Source organism: Macadamia integrifolia, chromosome 2 (assembly GCF_013358625.1).
Source record: "Macadamia integrifolia cultivar HAES 741 chromosome 2, SCU_Mint_v3, whole genome shotgun sequence".
In the NCBI taxonomy this organism is placed as follows: Eukaryota; Viridiplantae; Streptophyta; class Magnoliopsida; order Proteales; family Proteaceae; genus Macadamia; species Macadamia integrifolia.
In genome coordinates this window covers 33,393,711-33,418,919 of record NC_056558.1, presented here as the reverse complement: position 1 = coordinate 33,418,919, position 25,209 = coordinate 33,393,711, and the positions used below count along the sequence as shown (strand labels likewise).

At 37.0% G+C, this 25,209-nt stretch overlaps 1 protein-coding gene across 3 annotated transcripts; it reads left to right on the top strand.

The window, feature by feature from the left end:
• The first annotated feature begins 752 nt into the window (after positions 1–752).
• LOC122068074 (endoplasmic reticulum metallopeptidase 1) lies at positions 753–24,578 on the top strand. 3 transcript variants are annotated; one of them, XM_042631931.1, is made up of 14 exons: positions 753–1,372; positions 1,997–2,357; positions 3,495–3,733; positions 6,620–6,776; positions 8,412–8,489; positions 9,068–9,142; positions 10,211–10,330; positions 13,404–13,568; positions 13,704–14,229; positions 14,328–14,484; positions 18,247–18,356; positions 19,347–19,459; positions 21,020–21,380; positions 24,013–24,578. In XM_042631931.1, exons 2-14 carry the CDS (start codon positions 2,025–2,027, stop codon positions 24,324–24,326), a joined length of 2,748 nt encoding a protein of 915 aa, XP_042487865.1. In that variant the 5' UTR covers positions 753–1,372; positions 1,997–2,024; the 3' UTR covers positions 24,327–24,578. The 3 variants fall into 3 exon arrangements, with proteins under 3 accessions (XP_042487865.1, XP_042487858.1, XP_042487870.1); XM_042631924.1 differs by having other exon boundaries at positions 756–1,372; positions 24,004–24,578; XM_042631936.1 differs by lacking the exons at positions 753–1,372; positions 1,997–2,357; positions 3,495–3,733; positions 6,620–6,776 and having other exon boundaries at positions 8,415–8,505; positions 24,004–24,578.
• Positions 24,579–25,209: the final 631 nt, after the last annotated feature.

The following is a 25,209-nucleotide window of genomic DNA, read 5'->3' as shown; positions in this document are numbered from 1 at the left end:
AGAATATATTAAGTAAGGCAGTTTTAATCTCATTCTTTGGATAGATAAAAAAAAGGAAAAATAAACTCCTTGAAACCAAGCAGGACAGGCGCTAGGACAGGCACTGCATTACAAAGTCTAGTTTCTGTTGCTTGTTTGTTTTCGAGGTATTTTCTCACAATAATGGAATGTGAAGTTTTAGAAAAGCACAAGATAAGTCCAAGTCTTTCATTTTAAGTTTCAAAATTTTAACTTCACTTCATTTTCAGAGTGGTTTTAGGCTTAATCAGGGTTCTTCTAGCTGTTTTGATGTGAATTTGAACCCCTTTTTATTGGCTTATTCGAAGTTTTTCGTTTCACATAAACATGTTTATGCCACATCAACGTATATATTTGTCTCTGTCACCTCAACATATATGTTGCTATTTTTATATTAGTTTTAATTTGATTATTCCTTATTTTATCTATTCTAATTTTATAATTCATCCATTTCATTTTCTTTACTTCATTTATAACAAGTTTGTTTGTCTTTTCTTCATTATATAGTATTTAGTTTGGTAGATCACTCATTGTTGGCCGTATAATTGTCTTATACAATTTTTCTGTCAATTTTAATGAAATACGTCTATTACACAATAGTCCCGGCACACATCCTTTTCAGCACCATTTCTCTCATCAATTTTCGTGTCCAACTTTCAATCTTTATAAAAGTTATTCACCACAATACAATCTTTTTTTTTTTCTATTTTCCTGAGAATCTAATGGTTACATCTGAGGAGCCAATTCTAGGGTTCTGAAGATCAATTCCGACTTATTCCAATTCAATCCGGATCAATTTAATGTTTTTTTTGTTTGTAATTGTCTAAAAATATTTTATTTATATCTAAGGAGCCAATTCCGACTTATTCCATTCCAATCCGGATCGGTTTAATACCTTTTTTTTTTTTAATATCTGAGGAGCCAACCCAATTATAGGGTTTTGGGTAACCATTTCCAGCTTATTCCATTCTAATCCAATCCGGATCAGTTCAAAATCATTGTCTATGCTCTATCGCGGCAGTTTGGGAGAACCGGAGAAGAGTTAGTACTCAGTAGTGATCGGGGAAGGAAAAGACTACCTGCAATCTCGTGTCCTTTATATAAATGTCCGTCGGTCGAATGCCTGCAAGTGTACAAGACTGATAACCGTTGACCTACGCTGATGCGGTTCTCTCTCTCTTGTATCAATCGCTCTGCGTGTTCATTAGTCGCTTCAGTCCAACCAGAGTGGCGTGGTTGCAGTTCCATACAGCGACGTTGCTAGATTCTCTAAAACTTATCCATAATCTCTAGTTTTTCAAGTTTTCGTTGCTTCCAGATTCTGATTCGTACTCGTGGAATCCAAGATTTCAGGGTAAAGTTGAATAACCTTTTTCCCATCTTCCTCTTTGGTATTAATGATTTGATATTGTAGTAACATATAAAGGCATGGAGCTGCCAATATCCGACTCTGTTTTCAAAAGTCTACTCTTGGCTCTACTGCTAAATATACAAACTGGAGGTCTTACTCGTTTAGTTTTGGATTTTGATTCAGTTTCATTGGTCGTAGTTTCCAGGTCAATAAATGTGGTTGCTTCGTTGAGCAGTTCACAGTTTATGATTTATAGATGGCTTGCTAATCCTATTATATCGAACAAATTACATCCAAAAGTTCGTAGGAGTATTTGTGGGTAGGAGTGATAAATTTTTGAGGTTGGAACCTGAAACATCGTGTGGTGTTTAATAGGGGGATTCCTCAAGTGAGATAATCCCTTTTTTGAACCAGAGGCTTCTTAATTTGTATTGAAGTGTCATGGTTTAAAAGCTTCATCATGTATTAATGCTATTTGTAGCACTTTTAATTGGTTTTATAAAATGATAAAACACGGTGAATTGCTTCGACATTGCCATATTTGTCTTCTCCTTTTCCTGCTTAACTTTTTATTCTTCTACTGTGTTAACGGTTTCAATGATTCTTGTGGCCGTCTATCTTGATCAGGTTGTTAGCTTAAATAATCGCACGAAGGATGGCACGAACATCTGGCACTTCATCAGCATCCAGACGATCAGGCAGTCATGAAACGGTTGCTTCATCTTCAGTTGATGAGAAAATTCATCTGAATGAACGTGGAGAGAGTCCAAAGAGGTCAGCATTTCTGTGGCTGGCTTTGTTTGTTTTGATCCTCAATGGCTCCTGGGGTGTTCACCATTATCAATATGAGACTCTGCCAGTTCCACTTAGTTCTGATCAGGCAGGCAAAAGGGGTTTCTCAGAACATGAGGCGATGGAGCATGTAAAGGCCTTGACGGAATTGGGTCCTCATCCTGTTGGTTCTGATGCTCTTGATCTTGCATTGCAGGTTTGGCTCTAAACAGTAAATTTTATTCAGGAGTTTTTGTTTTGTTTTGTTTTTTTTTTTAATTGCAAGTTCTCCCTGTATGTTTATATTGAACTTTTATTTATGTATTGAGCGTCTTGGATAAATCTTTGATGCAGTACTATTATCATGAAGCAATTCTTAGCATGACAATCAATAGGAAATACAGTTCTTCTCCAATTCACTTTAGAGGACTGTTTCATTTCCTCTCACATGCCCTGAAGAGTACTATATTGCCTACTTAAGCTCTTATCGCCTTTTCTTTAAGAGGAAAAAAATATCTTATAATTTTGTCAGTTTATTGTAATATAAAAATGTCCTGATACAACTAAAAGACTAGTGAAATATTCTAATCTTGATAGGCTGATATCACAATTCTTGAACAGCCTCACAAACTTCCTTACCTCTTTCTAAGAACATTTATTTGCACAATCACACTCGTGGTTGGCTCTGTCCTGTTCTGATGCTGAGTCCTAAACAATAGTTCTGTGATAACCATTCATCATAGTCGGCTAACTTTTCTGGAGGATATGAAGCAAATATTTTAACTTACTGTTGGTGCCGATGAAAATTTTAACCAACAGTTCACTGAGCAAGTAATTTGTACCATTGAGCTCAATTTCATCAATTCCTATTCTATGAGTTTCAGGGATAATTGAGTTTTCACACTGCAGTTGGCGTTGAAATGCAGTTAGCTGATTAGTCAATACTAAATTGAGAACAATGCATTTTCTCATTGATGTATGGGGTTTTCTTTTCTTTCGTATTGCTGTTTAATCTTTTTTAATTCTTTGATATGCCACACACATTACTGTTATTCCTTTACTGCAAACCCATCTGCAAAGATGAGTTGTTATCCAGATTTACTGTGCAGATCCATCCCATTGGAGCAGTAGGAAAGCAACTCCAGTTCTTCTTCTTTTTTGGGTTTAGAAACATCATTTACAAATGTAATTTGTGTAATTGATGCTCATGTGGGTTCTGGATACGTTTTTTTGTTCTATTCTGTTCTGTTCTATTTTCCCTTCATCTAATTGAATTAAACTGCTTCATAAAATTCAATGTCATTCATTTGCAAGATCTTGTTAGATTCTTTTCTTAATATGCCTTCCACCATAGTATGTTTTGGAAGCAGCTGAAAAGATTACAAAAGTAGCTCACTGGGAGGTTGATGTTCAAGTGGATTTCTTCCATGCAAACTCTGGTGCAAATCGTCTTGCAAATGGGCTATTTAAGGGCAGAACACTTGTTTATTCAGACCTTAAGCATGTAGTCGTGAGAATCCTGCCAAAATATCTACCGGAAGCAGAGGGAAATGCGATTCTGGTTTCTTCTCACATTGATACTGTTTTTTCAACGTATGGTTCCCTGTCTTTGCCTTTTTATTGTTGCCGGAAATTTTTTTGGCTCACACTGATTTTGTTCATCTTTACTAACAATTTAAGAGTCCCAAGAAAGTAAGGAAAGAGGAACAAATGATGGGGAGGGGTAAGAAGAAGATTTCTGAAAATAAATAAGAGTAGCAACAACTTCATGAATATGCTTTCATTGTCCTTAGATTCGGATTAGAATTCCCAGGTAGCCAAACAATATTGCTTCTAGATTGTTTTAAAAATTGATTCTCATTTCCTGATAAAACACGTCTGAGGAAATACTTATGTCTTGATAAAACATGTATTTCTCGTCATAACCTTTGTGCAACAATCATCGTATCTAAAGACACAGGTGGTATTTTATTGGTGTTCCATGTGCTTAGTCATGTGATCATCTATGCATGTTTGACTACTTGTGTCGGAGTTACCCCTGCAGGATATTTTATTCTAATGAAAGCGCTTGTTCTAAAATTGATGGGCTTTTACTACGGTTTAAATTTAAACTTTAATTTTTATTTTGAAGGCTAGTGAACTGAACTAATCTCAATTACTGAAGCAATTTGATGTTGGCAAGAATGCTCCTTGCTTCTCGTAGTAAAGCTATGTTATGTGCAAAAGACTTGGGCAATAAGCTGAGATGTTGGGGGGCTATTGAGGAGAGGAGGGAAAGAATATGCCTCAAACCTTCCTATGGAGCTCCTTTTGGGAAAAAAAAAAGAAAAAAGAAGCCACTCTTTACAGGTTTGGCAACCCGAATAGCCTCGATACTTGCTTTTAAAGACAAAATATCCTCAAATTGGGTCCAATTGGTCAAGGGCTTGTAGCATAGTGTTAGCCCAATTTCATTGTTGATGAAGCAAAGACTGATCACCTTTATCCATTGAGAACCTTATTTAGGGAGTGCAATAGAGAACCTGAGATCCGATGCGAACAATCAGTCGAAGGAGAGGAGCTTAGAGCGGGTGGGCGCACTCGCTCTAACGGCGTACCTTTTGCATGATGGGTCAGCGAGGAAATGGGAACAGCAGCTTAAGCCATAGGCACTTTCATTAGCAGCGGTCATGGATAGAAGGAGGGTCCAGCCTAGGGCTTAAGGTGGAACCCTCTTCGTCAGCCTAACTTAGGTCCCCCTCCTTGGTCGGGTGTATCCAGCTGTGTGGCATCACTGGTCTATGATCCCATCGACTGTAGGCTAAAGGGGGAAAAACGAGAAAAAATATATTCTTTCTATTTAATAACTAGTCAATGTACTACTACACTTAGATGTCCAGACTAATAAAAAAATTACTTGTGAACACACGCCCCCGGGGAGGATGTTTGATAATAAGATCTAGACTAGAATTCCAATCCCCGAAAAGAACCTGTACAAATACCAACTTTCTGATCTTTCTTAGAGCCCCAAGTTAACTTTATCTGCACTTTTCATTTTGGATGAGATAAATTTGTATTAAAAGGGGGAAAACCATAGAGAGAGCTATAAAAAGGGTCCAAAAATAAGGTGACAGGCCCACAAATCTTTATGGAATAAGGAAATCATAAAGAAAGCAACTCCATTCTGCAGAAAATGCTATTCCCTCCTTGGGAGCCACCCACTAAAATTGCAGGACAAATGGAATAAATTTGATTGTTGAGGCAGACAATGCATTGCCAACCGTAGGGATGGAAACTGATTGGGTTGGGTGGGGATTGTTGCCAAACTGATCCGACAGGCCTACCCCTCACCTGAGTCAATATATGTAAACAGGGTCGGGATGGAGTTGTTGCCAACCTGATACGACAACCTTGCAGCAGTGTGGAAGGTAATATGGACAAAAAAAAAGAAAGAAAAAAAAACACTTAACACACTAGTTAGTGACATATGATTGCCTTGATATATTTATTCAGTTTAAACACAATCCTAATGATCATCTAAAAGTAATTCTAGTTGAATTGCTATTGGATTATTATCTATATATGGCCAAATTAACATTTTCTATGATAGCTCAGAAAGCATTACATATGAATCTTATAATTTTTGTAATTCCTCCAAAATTTTCTTTGCTTTAGGTGGATTGATCTATGGTTAACTTTTTGTTTTCCCACTTTTTGCTATAAGCATTGTCTCTTTATCAATAAATGACCTTATTATATTGAAAAATCAAAAGAATGCTGGGACTGATACTTTTAGTGATTTCAATGAATTTCGGTCCAATGAAGTCATTTATAAGTTCTTTTTAGACTGTTGCTGTAATACAAAATTGATGAGGATAGCATCTCTAGTATCATCTCATTTTAAAGCATAGAGTTGATGAGCAATCGAATGAGACCAAATTTGCAGCTCTTTTGGGGTTGTTCAGGCTTAGTGAGGTCTGGATGAACATGGTAAAGGACTATGTTTGTTTGGTTTTACTGGACAGCTTGGGCACATGTGTATCCACACAAATTTTTGTCCCCGGAACATCAAAATTTGCTGCAATAAAGTTGAAATTTCGGGATAAGGGTGGTTTTCTGTAGTCTGTATGATAAACACTAAAGGAGATGGGTTTTAAATTAACCAGAAATTAAGGGAAAGGGAAAACTGGAAATATAAAGTTATAAGGCAATCACACAACTTCTTGTTGGCTCTGAATTAATGCCTTGGGGGCTGGGGGTGGCAGCATTGCAGCCATTAGCCTTCCTTTCAAACTCCATTCAATACTAAAGGGTTAAAATCCTAATTTTCAAGCTATGACATTCAATTATGTTAAGATAACTTTATGAATTATGACTCTTTCATAAATGGTTAACTACTCACAATTTTATTTTTTCATCTCTTTATTTTTCTTGGAACTTTAGTACAATCTGCATCTAAATTCTCGTAGCTTCAGTTCAATCTGCCTGTTTGACTTTCAGAGAAGGAGCTGGAGACTGCAGTTCATGTGTGGCTGTTATGTTGGAGCTTGCTCGAGGGGTTTCTCAATGGGCTAACGGGTTTAAGAATGCTGTGATATTTTTGTTCAATACTGGGGAGGAGGAAGGTCTTAATGGTGCTCATAGCTTTATAACACAGGTTTGGAGGATTTAAAATCCATTCATTTAATGTTCTCTATTTTGTTATCTCCCCCTTCTTTGCTTAGTAACTTTAGCTTGGTGGAATTTTCCTTCATTATAAGAGACCAATAACTTATTGTATAAAGATGGAAAAGTATTCCATTTTTTTATTGATTTGGTTGGATTTCTTACATCGATTTTATTTTTTGTAGAGCCAAATTCTTTTAACTTCATTTCTCCTGGAAAGGAAAATCAAAGTTGGATTTGCAGTCACATAATCTGAAATTTAAAAAACTGGATCCATTTTTTTTATCATGAAATCTTAAATGATACTCAGATCTGGATCTCAAATTGTGTTTCTTTGATGGTGTAAGGAAGTAAGGAACCATGATACGACAACAACAACAACTCAGCCTTATCCCAACTAAATGTGGTCGGCTACATGGATCATTGCCCTCCAATCAGCTCTATTCGACGCCATACTTGATACAAGGCCTAAGCTATGCATGTCTATCTTCACCACTTCTCCTAAGGTTATTTTAGGTCTACCCTTAGCTCTTTTAGATCCTTCAATCTGAATAAAATCACTCCTCTGTACTGAAGCATCCAAAGGCCTTCACTGAACATGGTCATGCCACCTCAAACGACTTTCTCATAGTTTATCATGTATCAAAGCTATTCCCAAACCAGCTCTAACATGATCATTTCTTACTTTATCTTTCCTACTTTCACCACATATCCATCTCAACATCCTCATCTCCACTACACTGAGTTTATCTACATGATGCTTCTTCACTGCCCAACATTCCGCACCATACATCATAGTCAATCATATGACTGTCCTATAAAATTTTCCTTTTTAAGTTTTAAAGGAATACATTGATCACACAATATTCTAGAAGCGCCTCTCCACTTCATTCATCCTACTTTAATTCTTTGTGAAACATCATCCTCTATATCACCTTCTTTGTTTATGATTAAGCCGAAATACCTGAAATAATCACTTTGTGGCACCTCCTTCTCATCTATTTTCACCACCTCAATATCTGTCCTCGTGTAACTAAAGTTACACATGCATTGATGCATACTCCGTCTTCATTCTGCTTATCCGTCCTTGTGTAATTAAATTTACACACCATATACTCGCGTAAGAAACTTATGTTGATATGCAGTAAAACAGTTCTGATTCTGTTCAATAACTAATCTGTTTTAGTTCGCTTTATAACAGCAATAATATCAAAATTTAAAATTCGGTTTAGTAATTGCTACTTAATATCTCATCAATTTTTGTGAGGTGTAAAATGATCTATTCTTTTGACATATTGTCATTCTGAGTTAATCAATTGTTCAAGATTTTATGATTATGTACTAAAGCTCAAGTACCTCATTTGGTATATCCAATTGGAAAGATTTCCGTTTGCATTTTTACAATTTATTTGTATGAGGGATCTTCTTATTTTATTGATGTAACAAATTGCTAAAAAAATTGTATTTTTTTCTTGCATGGATTGGTTACCCCCCCTCCCCCACCAGCATATTAATGAAATGTAGGTATCCTTCTCAGAAGAAAAGGAAAAAAGGTATTTCATCTACAATTCAAGCGAAGCACACATCTCATATACTGAAGAACTGACATGTAAATTTGTTGATGCAGCATCCTTGGAGTACTACTGTTCGTTTGGCTGTTGATTTGGAAGCCATGGGTATTGGGGGGCTGTCCAGCATTTTTCAGGTTAATCTTCAATAGAGTAAGAATCTATTAGTGTCTTATATCATTTAGTTGATAGAATATGCCAATATTCTTGTAATAGTGATTCATTAAAAATACAAATGTAATAGACATTTGCTCCTCGTCTTGACCAACCAAAAATGATCCACCTGTGATCTTACCAGGTAAAAATAATCCCTGACCAGTGCTGCCTTTTGTGGGTAATTTCCTATAGCTCTAGTAGATTTCGAAATTTGAAGATTGATTTAGTGGGTTATCTATTTGGTTTGAAGAGGTGGCTCATAGATTGGAGATCTTGAGAGACTAGCAGCTCCCCATTTCATGGATATTAGCTGGCTCTATCATTAACCGAGTCCGAGTGTTATAGGAAGCTCAACAGAATCTTTTTATTTATTTTTAATGCATTCCAATTTTTATTTTATAATATAGTATCTAGCATTAGATATAAGGTCCTGGTTTAAAGCACCCATCCTCATTAATCAGTCACTTTTTGTTTTTTTTTTTGTGCATTCACCTTCCACTCTCTCTTCTCTTATTCATGTTGGTACCTCACTGAAATTAAATGGCATGCATGGAAACAGAGTGGTCCTGATCCCTGGGCTATTGAAAACTTCGCCATGGTAGCAAAATATCCGTCGGGCCAAATCCTTGCACAGGTTTGTTTTTTTCTTGGTTCCTGCCTTCACTCTCTTTTTTGTTTGTTTGTTTTATTATCTCTTTTCAGACACAAACCAGATGGCATTATGAAGAAAGGCACTGTGTTTTTCTGTATTCAATCATCTACAAGGTCTCTAATGTCAGAGCATCCTAAAGGCCTAATTAAAGGGCCAGGATTAACTCCACTGCATAGGGGTCAGTGTTAGGTAATTGAAGGGAAAATCTGTCATTTTATTTACTCCTGCTGTGTGTGCTAGATTAGTGGTTGTTAGTTAAGAAAAGAATCTGGTAATTACTAATTAGTATTGGGCCCTGCAGTGGAAGTTGTATTAGGGTTTTGTTTTAAGAGTTTTTTATTATGTTTAAATTGCTTAGTTGTTTTAAGGAATTAAGTTTGATAGGTGTCTTTACACAAGAATGGAAGGATAAGAGTCAGTGATCTAGTGTTAATAGAAGTCCTATTGAGAGTCTTTTCCAGCTGTCATTATAGTACTAGGAGAGTCGATTTTAGACTTAATTTTAGCATTGTACCCTTCGCTCAGTTGATAGTTTTTTTTTTTTGGTACTTATTTGCCGGCCACTGGAGCCAGCAGTGGCTTGATTTGATAGCCATGACAGCTGCTTTGTGTGTGTGTGTGTGATGGATTAAGTAAGATGGTCAGTTGTTGGTTGTTACTGCATGAAGCTCTCACAGACTCCACCAGTGAAGCATGCTGAAATCTTCAAAAGCATGAACATTCATAAGTGGACCAAGTACCTTACTTTAAGCATGCAGCTAAGCACTGAGAGTTTGTGACTTGAACCCTGGCCACCAAAATTACTATGTACCTTAACCACCAGATAATGGGTAGAATTGTTTTTACAAATTGGATTTTTTGTGGGAGCATTAGATCTGGTTCATCTAACTTCCCCAATTTTCTATATAACAGCCTGTCAATTACATTACAGTGTTATATGATTCAGCAAGTGACTTTTTCTAATATAATATTTTGCTTTCCTTTTATTTGTAGTTGTAAATATCTTCCTTGGGGGTTCAAGAATAGCCAAATAACTGTAGTGTGTTGCAGGATCTATATCTTTCAGGATTCATAAAATCTGCTACTGATTTCCAAGTGTACAAGGAAGTTGCTGGTCTTTCTGGGCTTGATTTTGCATATTCAGATTCTAGTGCTGTATACCACACAAAGGTTAGATTTCACATGTTTCAACCAGATAACTCTTTGTAATGTACAACATGTGAATCCAGCACTTTATTAGAAGAAATAACATCATGAAGAAGTCACTGCCAGCCTGTATACCTGCTTATATGTGAAAAATATATGTACCAATGCTTTTAGAAAACTGTTGAAACAAGATAAATCTAAAATACTCGATCTCAATGGGTAAATATTGGCATTTATGAGCCATTATTTCCTGCTATCATCTCTATATTTATGAATGTATTTATGGATCTAAAAGTGACAAATATACATATGAGAGCTATTCTTATTTGTGTATGTGACATGATGGAGGTGAAAAGTAATTCTGGAAGATAGTTAATTAATGTCGCTAAAGTAACCAAGTTTTTAGAAAAAGTGATATAAGAGTGAAAACTATCGCAAAAGTATTTGTTCCCATTTCCAAGAAGGGAAAAGATAATTTCTCTAAACTCCACTAAAATAGAGGATGCTGAATTCTCTCTCAGCCAGTTTAAACTGTAGGGAGGCTTTGCACCTAATATTCTACCTTTCCTATACTTTCATACTGTGCAACAGAGTACATAATGCACTGATTCCTTAGCAACTAGACTACTCAGTCTTATGATCCGTCGGCAGTGTCATAGCCACACTTCAAGCCTAAATGTATTGGATGCCTTTGCGGATTTCCATGTGTATATTTAGCCTTCTTTTACGGGGGATCGTAGGTTATTTCTACAACCTACTAAATGAATCGAGTAATAGAGTCCATGAAGACTGCATTACACATCAAGACACCATATATGTCATAGATATGTATGAAAAATTAGGGTGTTTGATGTAAAAGTAGTTTTAAGGAGGATGAAAGTAAGCAAGGCATTAGGCCCAAATGAATAGATGAGGTCTCAATGGAAGTGTGGAAGGCTTAGGAATCTGTGGTTATCTTGGCTAACCAAGTTGTTTAATAAGATTATGAGCACATGGAAAATGCCATTGAATAGAGGAGAAGCATGGTGGTTCAAATTTACAAAAAATAAAAGTGATATTTAGAGCTGCAATAACTATAAAGGCATAAAACTAATGAGTCATGCTATGAATTTATGGGAGAGGGTTATTGAAACCCACCTCAGACAAGAAACTACCATTACAGAGAACCAATTTGGTTTTATGTTAGGAAGATCCATGACAAAAGCTATTGACTTAGGAGGCACATGGAAAGATTTAGAGATTGTAAGAAGGATCTTCGTATGGTCTTTATTGACCTAGGAAAAGCTTATAACAGAGTACCTTGGGAGTTAATTTGGCATGTAATAGATAAGAGAAGTGTTTCAAGTAATTGGGTGGACGTAGTTAAAGACATGTATGATGGTGTTGTGACTGGCGTAAGAACTGTATGTGGGGGGTCAAGATAGTGAATTCCTATTACACTTGGGTTACATCAAGGATCAATTTTAAGCTTGTTTGCGCTTATCATGGATGATTTAACCAGAGCATTCAAGAGGAGGTTCTTGGTGTATGCTTTTTGTTGATGATATTATTTTGGTGGATGAGACAAAAGTAAGATTAATGCCAAGTTGGATTTATGGAGCTCAACCTTGGAATCAAATGGCTTAAAGATAAGTAAAACAAAGACAGAGTATGTGATGTGTAACTAGTTACACTAGGATGAATAATGTGGTGGTGGAAATTGATGAGGGGGAGATTTTGCAAAGTGATTATTTTAGGTATCTTCGCTCAATCATAAATAGAGGTCATATAGAGGATGATGTTTCACAAAGAATTAAAATAGGAAGGATGAAGTGAAGAGGTTCGTCCAAAGTGGTGTGATCGACGTATTCCTTAAAACTTAAAGGAAAATTTTATAGGACAAATATATAACCGGCTATGTTGTATAGTGCAAAATGTTGGGAAATTAAGAAGCATCATGTAGATAAACTTAGTGTAGCAGAGTTGAGGATGTTGAGTGGATATGTGGCAAAACTAGGAAGGATAAAATAAGGAACGATTATATTAGAGCTGATTTATGTGTAGCTCTAATACATGATAAGCAATGAGAAATTCACTTGAGGTGGCATGACTATGTTCAACGGAGGCCTTTGGACACTCTAGTGTGGAGGAGTGATTTGATTTAGATTGAAGGAACTAAAAGAGCCAGCAACAGACCTAAAATGACCTTAGGAGAAGTGGCGAAGAAAGACATGCATAGCTTAGGCCTTGTATCAAGTATAATCTCAAATAAAGCTATTGGAGTGCAAGGATCTATGTAGTCGACCCCATTTAAGGCTGAGTTGTTATTACAGGGATAACAACTCAACGATTTTCCTTTTTTTTTTTTTTTTTTTTTTGTGATTTGTTAAAGATATATACAAAGGGGTGTTTGATTTGTGCTACGATAGGGGGAGTGCCCCCATTTTGGTTGGATATTATCTCTTAGCTTTGGTTTATTATTTCCTAATTAGGCTAGACTAGGCTATTACTTTGTTTCTAAATCAGTTAGATTAGGATTTCTATTTTCCTAATTCCATAGTCTCTCTAATAGTAATGTTATTGGTTTTGATTATTTATATAATATACAATGAGAGGGACTACCAAACCATCGCCTATTGGTCTCTTTGGGAGTCCCTTCTTTTCTTTCTCCCCTTCTTGGGTTTGTAACATGATTTAAACAAATTCCTCACATAGTCTAAACTCGTAATATGATACGAATCAATCAATTTATGGAGAGGTCTTAAAATTATTCATTATGGTTCTGAAATTTACTCTTCAACTTTAAGCATTTTGATGGGGGAAGTTGTGGCTGACCTTGTCTTTGTCTAGTTAACTGGATTCTCCATTGTTCAATCAGTTTAAAAGAACTTCTTTTAAACTGAATGAAAATTTCAATGATGGGACTTTTTTTAAAAAATATTTTTGAGGCGTTTAATTTTTCAATTTTATTAAATGCAACGCCTTTTATGATTGCAGTACAATTTGACATTCCAAGTAATGATTTTGGTTCAGCATTTCCCATATACAATTAATTCCATCATTGGTACCTATAATTTCTTAATTGGATGGCACATATTTAAATGCTTCCATATTGCAGAATGATAAATTAAAGCTTTTGAAGCCTGGCTCCCTTCAGCACCTTGGAGAAAATATGCTTGCCTTTCTGCTTCAGACCGCCACATCATCTCGTTTTCTGTCAGACAAGGCTATTGAAACCAGTGAAGTCATTAGCCAGGACCAGGCTATATATTTTGACATTATGGTATAATCACAGTGGCAACTTTACTAGTGTTCAAAGCTGACTTCATGGAATTATTTTTCCTCAAGTTATTTTGCAATCGCATAGAAACCTTGTGGTCACAGTTTGATGTATTCTGTATTTAATGGTTACTTTCAGGGGACATACATGATTGTGTATCGTCAACGTCTTGCTAGTATGCTTCAAAATTCAGTCATTATTCAGGCACTTCTAATCTGGATAACGTCATTGCTTATGGGTGGTTATCCTGCTGCTGCATCTCTGGGCTTATCATTTATAAGTATTATCATCATGTGGATATTTTCTCTAAGCTCCTCTGTTCTTGTTGCATTCCTTCTACCTCTCATTTGTTCCTCACCTTTGCCCTATATTGCAAGCCCATGGTTAGTTATTGGCTTGTTTGGGGCACCTGCTTTTATTGGGGCACTAACTGGTCAACATGTGGGTTATCTCATTCTTCAAAAATATCTGTGGCATGCCTTTTCCAAGAGGGAACAGAAGCAATCTCCTGCTATCCAAGCTGAGTTAATCAAGTTGGAGGCTGAAAGGTGGCTCTTTAAGGCTGGCTCTGTTCAGTGGTTACTTATTCTAATGGTGGGAAATTTTTATAAGATTGGATCTTCCTACATAGCTGTCATTTGGCTAGCCTCACCTGCTTTTGCATGTATGTTTGCATTTTCTCTGATCTTGCCTGTTCTTAGTACCTTCAGCTAACACACAAATCTTGAGTTCTCCTTATTCCATTTTTCTCAAATGGTGTAGATGGATTTTTAGAAGCAACACTATCTCCAGTCCGATCACCAAAGCCTCTCAAGATTGTAACCCTACTTCTGGGAATTACTGTTCCCATTATAATTACTGCTGGCATATTCATTCGTCTGGTGGGCACAATAACTGGGATTATGGTCCTTTTTGATAGGTATTTGTTTAGACTTATGAAAGCAACATAAATTTTAAAGTGCCAAAATTCTTGATTTTAATGCCATTTATATTAGTTTCTCATTGTAACTTTTAGTTGCCTATGTGGTTGTCATAGAAATTGCCAAAACATTGCCTTGCTACAAGAATGTGTTTAAAATGTTACCATAGAAAATATCACTAATACCTTTCTTCTCTTGCAATAAAATAACAATTATTTTATAATCAGGAATGATCCCAAAGACAAAGATTGTCTATCTACACCACCCTTGGCAAGCTCAGCCAAAGTGTTAGCCGACCTCATCTCCACTTTAAGGAGAACTCCCCTTGAGAGCAGTGTTTCGAATAAGGGAAAGATGCCTCCAAGGCCCTCCCACCATGTTGGCCCCATCCCCCACGGGTCTGTTTTGCTCTGCCTCCGCCTGAGATTTCATTCGTTCAAAAGGCCCTCTTGTCCCTTGGCGCAATATTATTTGGTTTAAAGGCCATATCCATCGCCATAGTTTTATTGCTTGGCGAGCTATCTGCAACTGCGTCCCTATGTAGTCTTTACTCATTGAATGGTACATTCAAGTCCACCCCCTCTTGCTGTCTTTGCTGGAATAGCATTGAATGTGTTGATCATCTTTTTTTCACCTACCCCTTCTCCTCCCCTATCTGGAAGAGGATCCTTAGTAGCTGTTGGCCGTCTTGAAGCAAAATTCTCCCCTTGAGCAGAGAATGGATTTGGGTTGACATGAGTTTTGGTGGATCCTCCATTGATATCTCTGGGAAGCTCGCCTTCTGTGCTACCATCAACCATATCTAGATGGAGCAAAATTTTCGTAGATGGACTTCCAACTCTCGCTCTTTCGATAAGATTTGGAAAGCCATCTACTTTGATGTTAGCTTCAAGCTTGGTTATCTCTGCCACCGCACCGTTCGCGACACACCCGAGGAACATGCTTTTGGTTGTGTCCTAAGGTCTTCCCCTCTCCATTATCTCCCCCCCAATATATCCCCCATGTTTTTTTTGTTGGGCTAGTCCCTTTTGTTTTGTCGCTGGTTTTCACTCCTAGGCGGGTTTGTGCATTTGGGCTGTTCTCCTCCCCCCCCCCCCCTTCTTTCCCCTTGTTTATTCTTCTCTCGCTTGGTGATGAATTTATTTATTCATCCCAATAAAAAAAAAAAATCTCCAGTTTTGATCACATTCCACAAGCATATTCCACCATCTTAATGTAGACTAGGATAGGGGTCTAACCAAGTCTCAATCTGTAGGAACTTTTAATCAAAGAACAACCAATAATAACCAAGGTAGGACAGCAAAACAACAGATCAGAATTACGGAAGAAACAGATTTTTGTAAATCAGAATTTTGAACCTAGAAGCTGGAGTTTATGAGTTCAGACTATAAACCAGATGAAGGACTAACTCAGATATAGGAATAGGGTTCTAACAGATCATAAATCAGAATTATATCCACAGAAACAGAAAAGGACAGAACTTCCAAAGATCAGAATTTTAAGAAGAAATAATTTTCTGCGCTGAATAATAACTAGGATTTAAGGGCTTAAATTCCCAGCTAATGAGACCAATTCAGTGAAGAATAAACCAGCAACCAAACAACAATATTCAGAACAACTCAGATCATTATTCTGGGCAGAAATAAGAATCGGCTAGAATAGGAGAAATATTCATAACTCAAGAAAACCTGGTTTGATTGGCTTCAAAACAAGATCGATCCACCCTCTTACTTGGCCTAACACTTGATCAAAATTGGAGCACCATCAGATGGCTGAGTGCTCAGATCAGTAAAGGCTGATAGGAGAAATCTGGGTTTCCTAAAACCAGAATTACAGAGAGATCAGATCACTTACCTGAGATGGCTGAAGAAGAATAGTAACAATAAGAAGAAGAAGAAGAAGAAGAGAACAATTGAAAGGAACCTCTTGGGCTTCACACCGCAAAGAGTCAATTGGATCAAACACCAATTCCTTCAGCCTTAATCAAACACAAGACCAATCTCCATGGAGAAGACAATAGCAGCAGCCGTTAATTCTTTTTGTTTTATAAAATCATGGCTCTACTAATGAGAATTCTCCTTTATTTATATTAATGATTGGGGGGGGGTTACAAAATAGAAGCTAAGTTTAGTTTCCAAAACTGAAATAGGAAACTGAATAAAAAAAACAACTCCTTTAGTTTCCAATTCTGAAAATAGAAACTAGGAAAATACAATTACTGAAATTAGAAACTAACTATTGATTGAAATTAGAAACTAATTAACCCCATGAAACCTAACTAAAAAGGAAGCTAACTAGTAATCCTGTACTCAATCTTAGAGCCCTTCTTTTAGACCCATAAAAGTGGCCCAATACACTCCAAACCACATGGACTGAAGGCCCAACACATATACAACCCAACCCTAGGCTTATTCTTAATGAAACAAGCATATTTTGGTTATTAATCTGCATCATATCCTTTATCTAAAGAAATTTGCAAGCCTTGAATAATTGCTTTGAGCTCTTCTGTACGAGTCAGCACAGCAGTGCCAATAGGGGTGGAAAACACCAACAAAACCTCCCTTTCATGATTTCTAGACACTTCCAATCCCTGCTGGACCCAGATTTCCTAGGAGACTTCCTTCTGTTTTAAGTTTGATAATATTGGGCAAGGGGGGAGGGGGTAAGAGATCCAAGTATGAATCCAGGGACACTGAAGACGACCCACCAGGTCCCAATTCCTCAAGAGGGTCAATGGATCTACCATGAAAAGCCTTTAGAATCTCTGCACATTTAGCCGTCTGTAACATAATGATTTCACATAATTCCTGGGATGATCTAAGCCAACCCTTAAACAACCTATTGTCTCTCTCCCTCCCAAAGGGACCCTAAGATAACCAAGAAGTTGAACCTCCACATAAGCTTACCCCCTTTGCTAAGGGGAATGGATTGCCCAGCCACCATCTGAAGCAAAGCCTTTGAATCATAGATCTTTTAAGCCCAAACAGGTTGCCTTTAATTGGCCTGCTTGCTTCTGGTTAAGTGGAAAGTTGAAGAAAGTAATAGCCTTTGGAGTCCACCAACCAAATTCCAGCTAGCTTGTTGCATACATCAACTCCTGCCACTTAGACATGCTTTGCATCTGACTGGTGAAAGTGTCACAGATTGAGGCCTTTGATTGGACTCTTTAGTTTCATGAGTAGAACATTTACTACTGGATCTTAATGAACACAATAGAATCACATTACTATTGTTTAAGTACTATTGCAAACTTTTAACTTAATTTTAATATTGTATTAACCTAGATTGGCCAAATTAAATGCACTGAACCATATGAATTGGGACTTGGGAGGTCCCAATACTCACTTTAAAACCATAGTCTTCACAGAAATCTTAGAAGGTTCCTAGGTTCAATCAGATTTGCTTTTATTTTTTTTTCACCTACTACATGAGGCCCTCCGGTGAACCCCTTTTAAGTTCCACCAATGTGGAATCTTAGATCCCATTTATATTCAGAGCTTGGTATCTTGTGGCCTCCATCTCCTGCCTATGTTCATGCTCCGTTATGCTCCTGCACCATACTGGGTTTGTAGTTGCGCTTCTAAGATTTAAAATTTTTTTATGCCCCGAGATGCACTTTCAAGAGATATTCAGCGTCATTTCCATAGGAAAACTGTTTGCATGAGTTGTGATTAGCCTTCTGTTTTGAAATTTCAAATTTTCAGTTTGGTCCCTTGGACATTGAAAGAACAAGTACTGAATTTATTTTTCTGTTACTGCAGGAGTCCTGGTACCACACCTGAATGGCTGGGCAATGTAATGGTTGCTGTTTTTGTTGCTGCTATTATTTGCCTTACATCAGTATATCTTCTTTCCTATGTTCACCTTTCAGGTCCTCATTTTAACTTGCATTATTTTTTGGTTACATTAGCCTGAAGTTCTTCCCCTTCTACTTTTACTTTTACTTTTCCTTTTTGCTGTCATGTAGCCAACCTCATTTAGTTGGGATAAGGCTGAGTATTAGCCCTGGTATTCGTGCGTGTATTAGAGCAAACTTCTTTACGTCTATAATATTAGTTCTAAGAGAATTCCTACTACTAGGATGTTTAAGGTTTTTAGTTTTCAACCTTTAATTATCGTGTCTCATCTAACATGACACTACTTGTAGTATATTTTTGTTTCAAAGATGAGGAAGACAATTTAGTAGAAATACAAATGTTATAGATAGTTGAACGTGATATGGATCCTCCTTTTCTTATTTACTTCATTTCTCCTTTTATGTTGGGACCTTATTTTCCTCTACTTTGTTTTGCATGGATCCTTGTAGCCAACACCATTAAGTTGGGATAAGGGCCATAAGGCTGAGTTTGTTGTTGTTGTAACGTGATATGGATCAAAGCTGTTCAATTGATGTGGCAACTCTTGGGCTTTGTAGCAAAACCGTGCCAATCATCCTTTTTTGGATAAATTTGTGGGTAAATGACCATGCTTATCTAGGAGATGTTTTATTTGCATTCACACCTTTTGGAAAGAGCTGCTACTTTAAATGTTTGTTTAGGTGAAGGAAATATGACTGCCTTACCGAATATAGGTTATTGTTTTCATTACCTTTATTTTTTCTCTGATCAGCAACTGAAAATCGAAGTAATTATGTATATTAACTGTGCAAGTATTGCAAGAGTATATAACTGACTTTGTTTGCTGCAAACTGAAATGTCTTTTTCCCCTTCCACTGTGTCAACAATATTATTGTTAACTATGGGTTTCTTTTTGTGCTTTTGACCTCAGAACTCATCTTAATCTATCGCTATGGTTTTAACCTTAATTGGTGTTAGTCATTGGCTATGTAGCTGATTTCAATTTGTGTTAAATTGGTGTTCAGATGCAAAAAGATCAATCTTTCTTGCAATGTGTGCCCTGTTTGGCCTCACACTCAGTTTAGTTGTGTCTGGAATAGTTCCACCATTCACTGAAGATGTTGCCCGAGCTGTAAATGTAAGTTCTCTTTGGCCATTCAGATCTCTTAGTGTGTTTCTTATCCAGTAAAAGCAGGTAACATTACCATGGTTGACGCTAAAATAAACCTGTACAATTTACTGATTGACTCTTCCAGCTGCATAGTTGAGTTCTGGGATGGTCTGATTTATGTGAACTCAATTATAATCAAAATCTGAGAAGTCACCCGCTCATTGAAAATTTTTAGTTGATTCAAACTGGGGGAAAGGGCAGAACATACAGAATGACATTTTTGTACGAATACAGAAAGTTCTTTTCAATTTCTGAGCTAAATCAATTCTTTTCATATTTTTGGATTAATTGCATTCACTTCAGAGAAGCCAGGATAGATCCCAAGTCATTACTTGCTAAGCACTCAGCCTCAGCTGAGTCAGATAAATTCTAGAGGACTCTGCTTAATTGGGGCAGTTTTACCCAATTCAATTGCCTGACTTATTACTTAGTAGATCATCAAAATGTTTTGGCATAGCCAAGTGGCAAGTCGACTACCTCATTCGGGTTTGTATTGTCTTGTTAAGATCATGGTTTAAGATCTCGCTCTCACCCCCCATCTTGCTAATCCAAAAAAGAGAGATCTCGCCGAGATCATGTATCTTTTCGCGGTCGACTTGGTGGTTGGTCTCGGTGGTCATATGTTTTTGTAGTCCCTGAAACTAGGTATTTGCCCTATTTTATGACATCTAAACACAATGAAAACATCACTTTTTTAAAAATCAAACTTAAAATGGTACTTTGACTTCGTAACCTATGTAAGTAGTCTCCGGCTCTTCGGGCCCTAGGCTAGTATGCTCTATTCCACAATCCACATTCCACAACCAACACATGGCACACCATAATCTTAAGAATTTAAAAGACATTATAGATAATTACTTGATTGATTAACAATTAACGTTGATGACTGATGAGTCACATTAACATACATTTGAAAATTTGAAATGACATAAGATAAGCTACTGATGATGTTTCGATGAAAACATGGGTTTGAGAACATTTTTTTTTTTTTAATCTAAAATGGTTCTTGAGAAGAAAAGTAACTCCAAATGTGGATGAAGAGGTAATATTCTCTACTTTTTAAGCTTCAATGAGTGTAAGAATGGAGATCCTCAAGCAAAAGCACCAAAATTCTTGCCCCTTAATTTTTTTCTTCAAAAAAGTAGAGAGAAAGGCGAGATCTGGCCAGATTTTGGCTAGATTTGGCTAGATTTAGCGAGATTTAGAGAGATTTGGCGAGATCTCTTTGAGATATTGTCGTTTTTCAGTCTCGCCTGTGATCTCGTCTCGCTAATCTAAAAAAACGAGATCTTGAACCATGGTTAAGATTAATCTTCAAATAATGTAGGTGATTAATTAGATTAGTAGCTTGTGTTTTCTTGTTTGGAAGGTGTTTGTTATTACTTTGCACTTCACTTTCAATTGATTTTGTTGACTTGCTTATATACATTTTTGCTCCTAACATGGAATTTTGTGGAACAAATTTGAGAAAACCCTCTTGCTTCTAACCATGCTGACACAAGAACACAATTATCTCATGGTTTTCAGGTTGTACATGTTGTTGAAACAACAGGACAATATGGGGGGAACCAAACCCCAATTTCATATATTTCCCTATTTTCTACAACTCCTGGGAAATTAATGAAGGAGGTTGAACATGTCAAAGAGGAAGGTTTTATTTGTGGAAAAGAGAAAGTAATTGATTTTGTTACTTTTAGGGTTGAGTATGGTTGCTGGAGTTCTGATGAAACTTTAAGCGGGTGGAGCAAAGCAGACATTCCAACTATGCATGTTGAAAGTGATGTGAAGGGAGATGGAAGGAGCACACAAATTTTAATTGATACAAAAGTTTCTACACGCTGGTCACTGGCAATCAATACACTCAAAATTGCAGATTTTAAGGTTCAAGGTGAGAAACAATCTCAAACAGCTGGTCGAAAGAGTTCTCTTGTTTTGGTTTTGGTTTGGTGGACCCTAACTGCCTAACAAACTGCAAACTTGTGACCTCAATGTACCTATAATGATAATTAAATGGTAGAAAAGAGACGAATGCCATTAATACATGATCTCGAAACATGGGGGCACAAAACCTTGAACTACTCCTAGAACCAGCATAAATGCATAATCCAAAACATCATTTCGGTTGAGTGTTGAAAGTTTAAACATTTTTGTGGATAACTTTCAGTGTAAGTATTAGGCAAATCTTTAAAGTTTGTCTAAAGTATTAAGCTTCATCTTTACTTTGTAAACGTGAAGTGTTCTTCCTTGCCTCTGAGTTGTCATCTCTTTTAAGTTCTTCCTCCAGTGCAAAACCTTGCACTGCATCAGAGTCGAGCATATTGACAACCTCTAAGTTGATAGCGCAATATGTGCAGCTTGGGTTTTTTCCACTAACCTGTATGACCAAGACAGCACAAATCATGATGGGCATCAAAAGGATAGGAGAGGCAAAAAGAAAAACTATGTGCTGATTTCTATATTTTACAGTTCTCGAAACATGGGGGCACAAAACCTTGACCTACTCCTAGAACCACCATAAATGGATAATCCAAAACATCATTTCAGTTGAGTGTTGAAAGTTTAAGCATTTTTGTGGATAACTTTCAGTGCAAGTATTAGGCAAATCTTTAAAGTTTGGCTAAAGTATTAAGCTTCATCTTTACTTTGTAAACATGAAGTGTTCTTCCCTGCCTCTGAGTTGTCATCTCTTTTAAATTCTTCCTCCAGTGCAAAACCTTGCACTGCATCTGAGTCGAGCATATTGACAACCTCTAAGTTGATATCGCAATATGTGCAGCTTGGGTTTTTTCCACAAACCTAATATGACCAAGACAGCACAAATCATGATGGGAACCAAAAGGATAGGAGAGGCAAAAAGAAAAACAAGTGTTTTGGGCTTGTTGCACAAACAATGTGTGTCTTAGGTTAGACTTCATGCATTATATGGAATATATGGCATAGAATTTTAAACGATTTTATTTTTGATTGAATAGTGTCAAAAGTGTGGGAGATACAATCAGTCAAAATTCATTTTGTTTCAGTGGTAATTTTTGTCTTTAAGTATGAAAAGAGTACTTCTGGGATTCTCGTTATTTTGGGGCACATTTAGTACTGGGGACAGTTAATGAGTTTTTTCTTGACTGGCCAGTGGCACTTGAGAGCTCTTTCCTTTTGATGGATTCCTATTAGTGATTTGAGTTGCGTGGAGGTTACCAAGCCATAGTTCTATATTAGGAATTGGGTAATTAAGCTCTATATGTACCTGTAGAACCCCTTTATTTCTTACAATAAGAAATTGAGTTTTCAAGCAGCCTTTTGCTCTCCAATAGGAGCTGTTTGGATTCATGGTGTGCAGAGGTAGATCTGTTGGTTTATCTGTTTCTTCTCCTCCTGCTGCAGCTTCTTACTTTTTCCAATTTCTATGCTAAGTATGTTTACGTTCCCTTGCAAGTGGAAGGACCAGCTTTCTTCCACCAGTAGTGCCTCCATTAATTTGTCACCATCACATACTATAATTTGCTCAAACCCTGGTTATCATATTTTATAACCACCAAAATCTGAGCTTGCTGTGACTTCCTTGTAATTTCGATTTCTTGCTGCCCATAACAGAACCCATTCCAGCTCTCAAAAATTCACATTCAACTTCTCAAAATCCTAATTCATTTTCTCTCTCCCTCCTACCATTCTCAAACTGAAACTCTAATTTGTGCTGAAAACCTTGTTTTCTGTGATCCTAGTGCTATTAAAATTCATTCGCATGCAAAAGCATATATTTCTATTTAGTTATCCATAGATAGTTTTAGAAGATGGCCAATATGTTAGGCTTGTGGTAACTGTCATTTTATTCTGTGAACTCAAAAGTTGTTGGGGAGACCCTAATTGACTAATTCTGTATCAAGCCACACCCCAGTATGTTTGAACCATGGCTACGGAAGTGACTAAAAGCTTCAAGAATGATGATGGTAATCTGGAATGGGGCCACCTTGAACCCATTCTCCTGGGCCTGGCCTCCCATATGAAGCTCCACCAACATTAATATGAATTACTGCCTCCTTTGTCTTTCTTCTGTATAATATAGGTTTTGAGATTTGAAGCACAGAATTATCCAATGGATTGATGGCCATCTTCTCAATAAATGAACTTTCAAGAAAATTTTAATATTTCACTTTTCTGCAAATAGCCTATATGCATTTTACCGATAGCTTTCATCATCTCCCTCTATTTTTTGTACTTCCAAAGCCCTCAGATTGTTAATACCACAAACAGCTCTAAGACAGCCTGTTGAATTGATTAAGATTAGCAGCAGCCAGCAATAGAGAATAAATAGTCATCAATCTAGTCCTTGCTCTTCCACATTCATTGTCTTCCTTTATGTTGGAAGATATGTATACATAGCTTGCACGGACGTGTATTGGTTCTGGGAAATGTGGGAATGGGTCATTTGTTGACATCAGACTTGGCAATTATTAAAGAACCATCCAGTTTGTCATTTTTCTTTTCTTCTTCTTCTTATTATTATTTTTTTTCCCCAGGAAATTCAGATGAGTTGATTCCAGTAGGGAACAAGAACGGAATTGATGGATGGCACATTATTCAGTTTTCTGGGGGGAAGAATGCCCCAACAAAGTTTAATCTTACTCTCTTCTGGGTAAAAAATTATGCCGAGTTGACCCACAAGCCAGATGCACAGAGAAGGGACCAGCATCTCCTCTTAAAATTAAGAACAGACGTGGACAGACTGACGCCAAAATCTGAAAGAGTACTAACGAAGCTTCCTCCTTGGTGTTCTCAGTTTGGTAAGTCGACTTCTCCCAACACATTAGCTTTCTTAAGTAGTCTTCCTGTTGATTTCTAGGCCCTTTCAGTCTACAACAACAACACAGCTGAGCCTTATCATTTCGGTCTTATTGAAAAATATATATTCAGAGTCGAAAGTTTTCTTGAGTTGTAGTATGCCTGATAGGTCTTGTTTTCTCCCTAAATTGGTGATGATGTTATTTCTCCGTAACTGTTGCCAGATGAGAATTGTTTCCTCCTTTCAGTATAGTGGTGAAAGGGAGAATTTAGATATGTTCTAAGTTATGTGCTATTTGTATTTCTTCTCTTATATCTCTTTGGGGATGTCATTGAATCCCATTGCATAAAAGGCTTGGTAAATCCAGATGACGGGATCCATTATTTGGTTAACCCGAGCTTCAGAGATGTATTTGGTTGAATAATTAATCTGAACTGAAAAACCTGGGACCATCTGAGAATAGTTGTTAGATACAGACCTACACCAAGAGCAGGACCTGGACTGCCAGTGAACTATTGTAAGTGTTTCCAAATTTTGGTAATTTATTTCACAGGTTGGCTTGTTTGATTGACCCAGTGGTCTTCCGCTCTAAGACATCTGGTTGTTCCATATTTCATTTTAAAAATTCCTATTAAAACTTAGAAATAGAAATGTACACAGACCCTATTTACTTTCCCCCTTGCCTATTCATCGGCTAATGGTTCCACATTATACTTGTGATTAATAAAGTGGTCATTTAACATTCTATATAAATTAAATCCTTGAAGTGTTCTTTTATATATGGTTGTAAAGTATCAATGTTTCTTGGCCCCATATCATGCCATAAATAAACCCGAACACTCAAGAAATCTGTTGGACAGGCAGATTCACATCTCTTACAACCTACACAATCCTCTGTTCTTGGAGTAGAGGCAATTTTCTTAACTTTACATTTGTCCCAAGG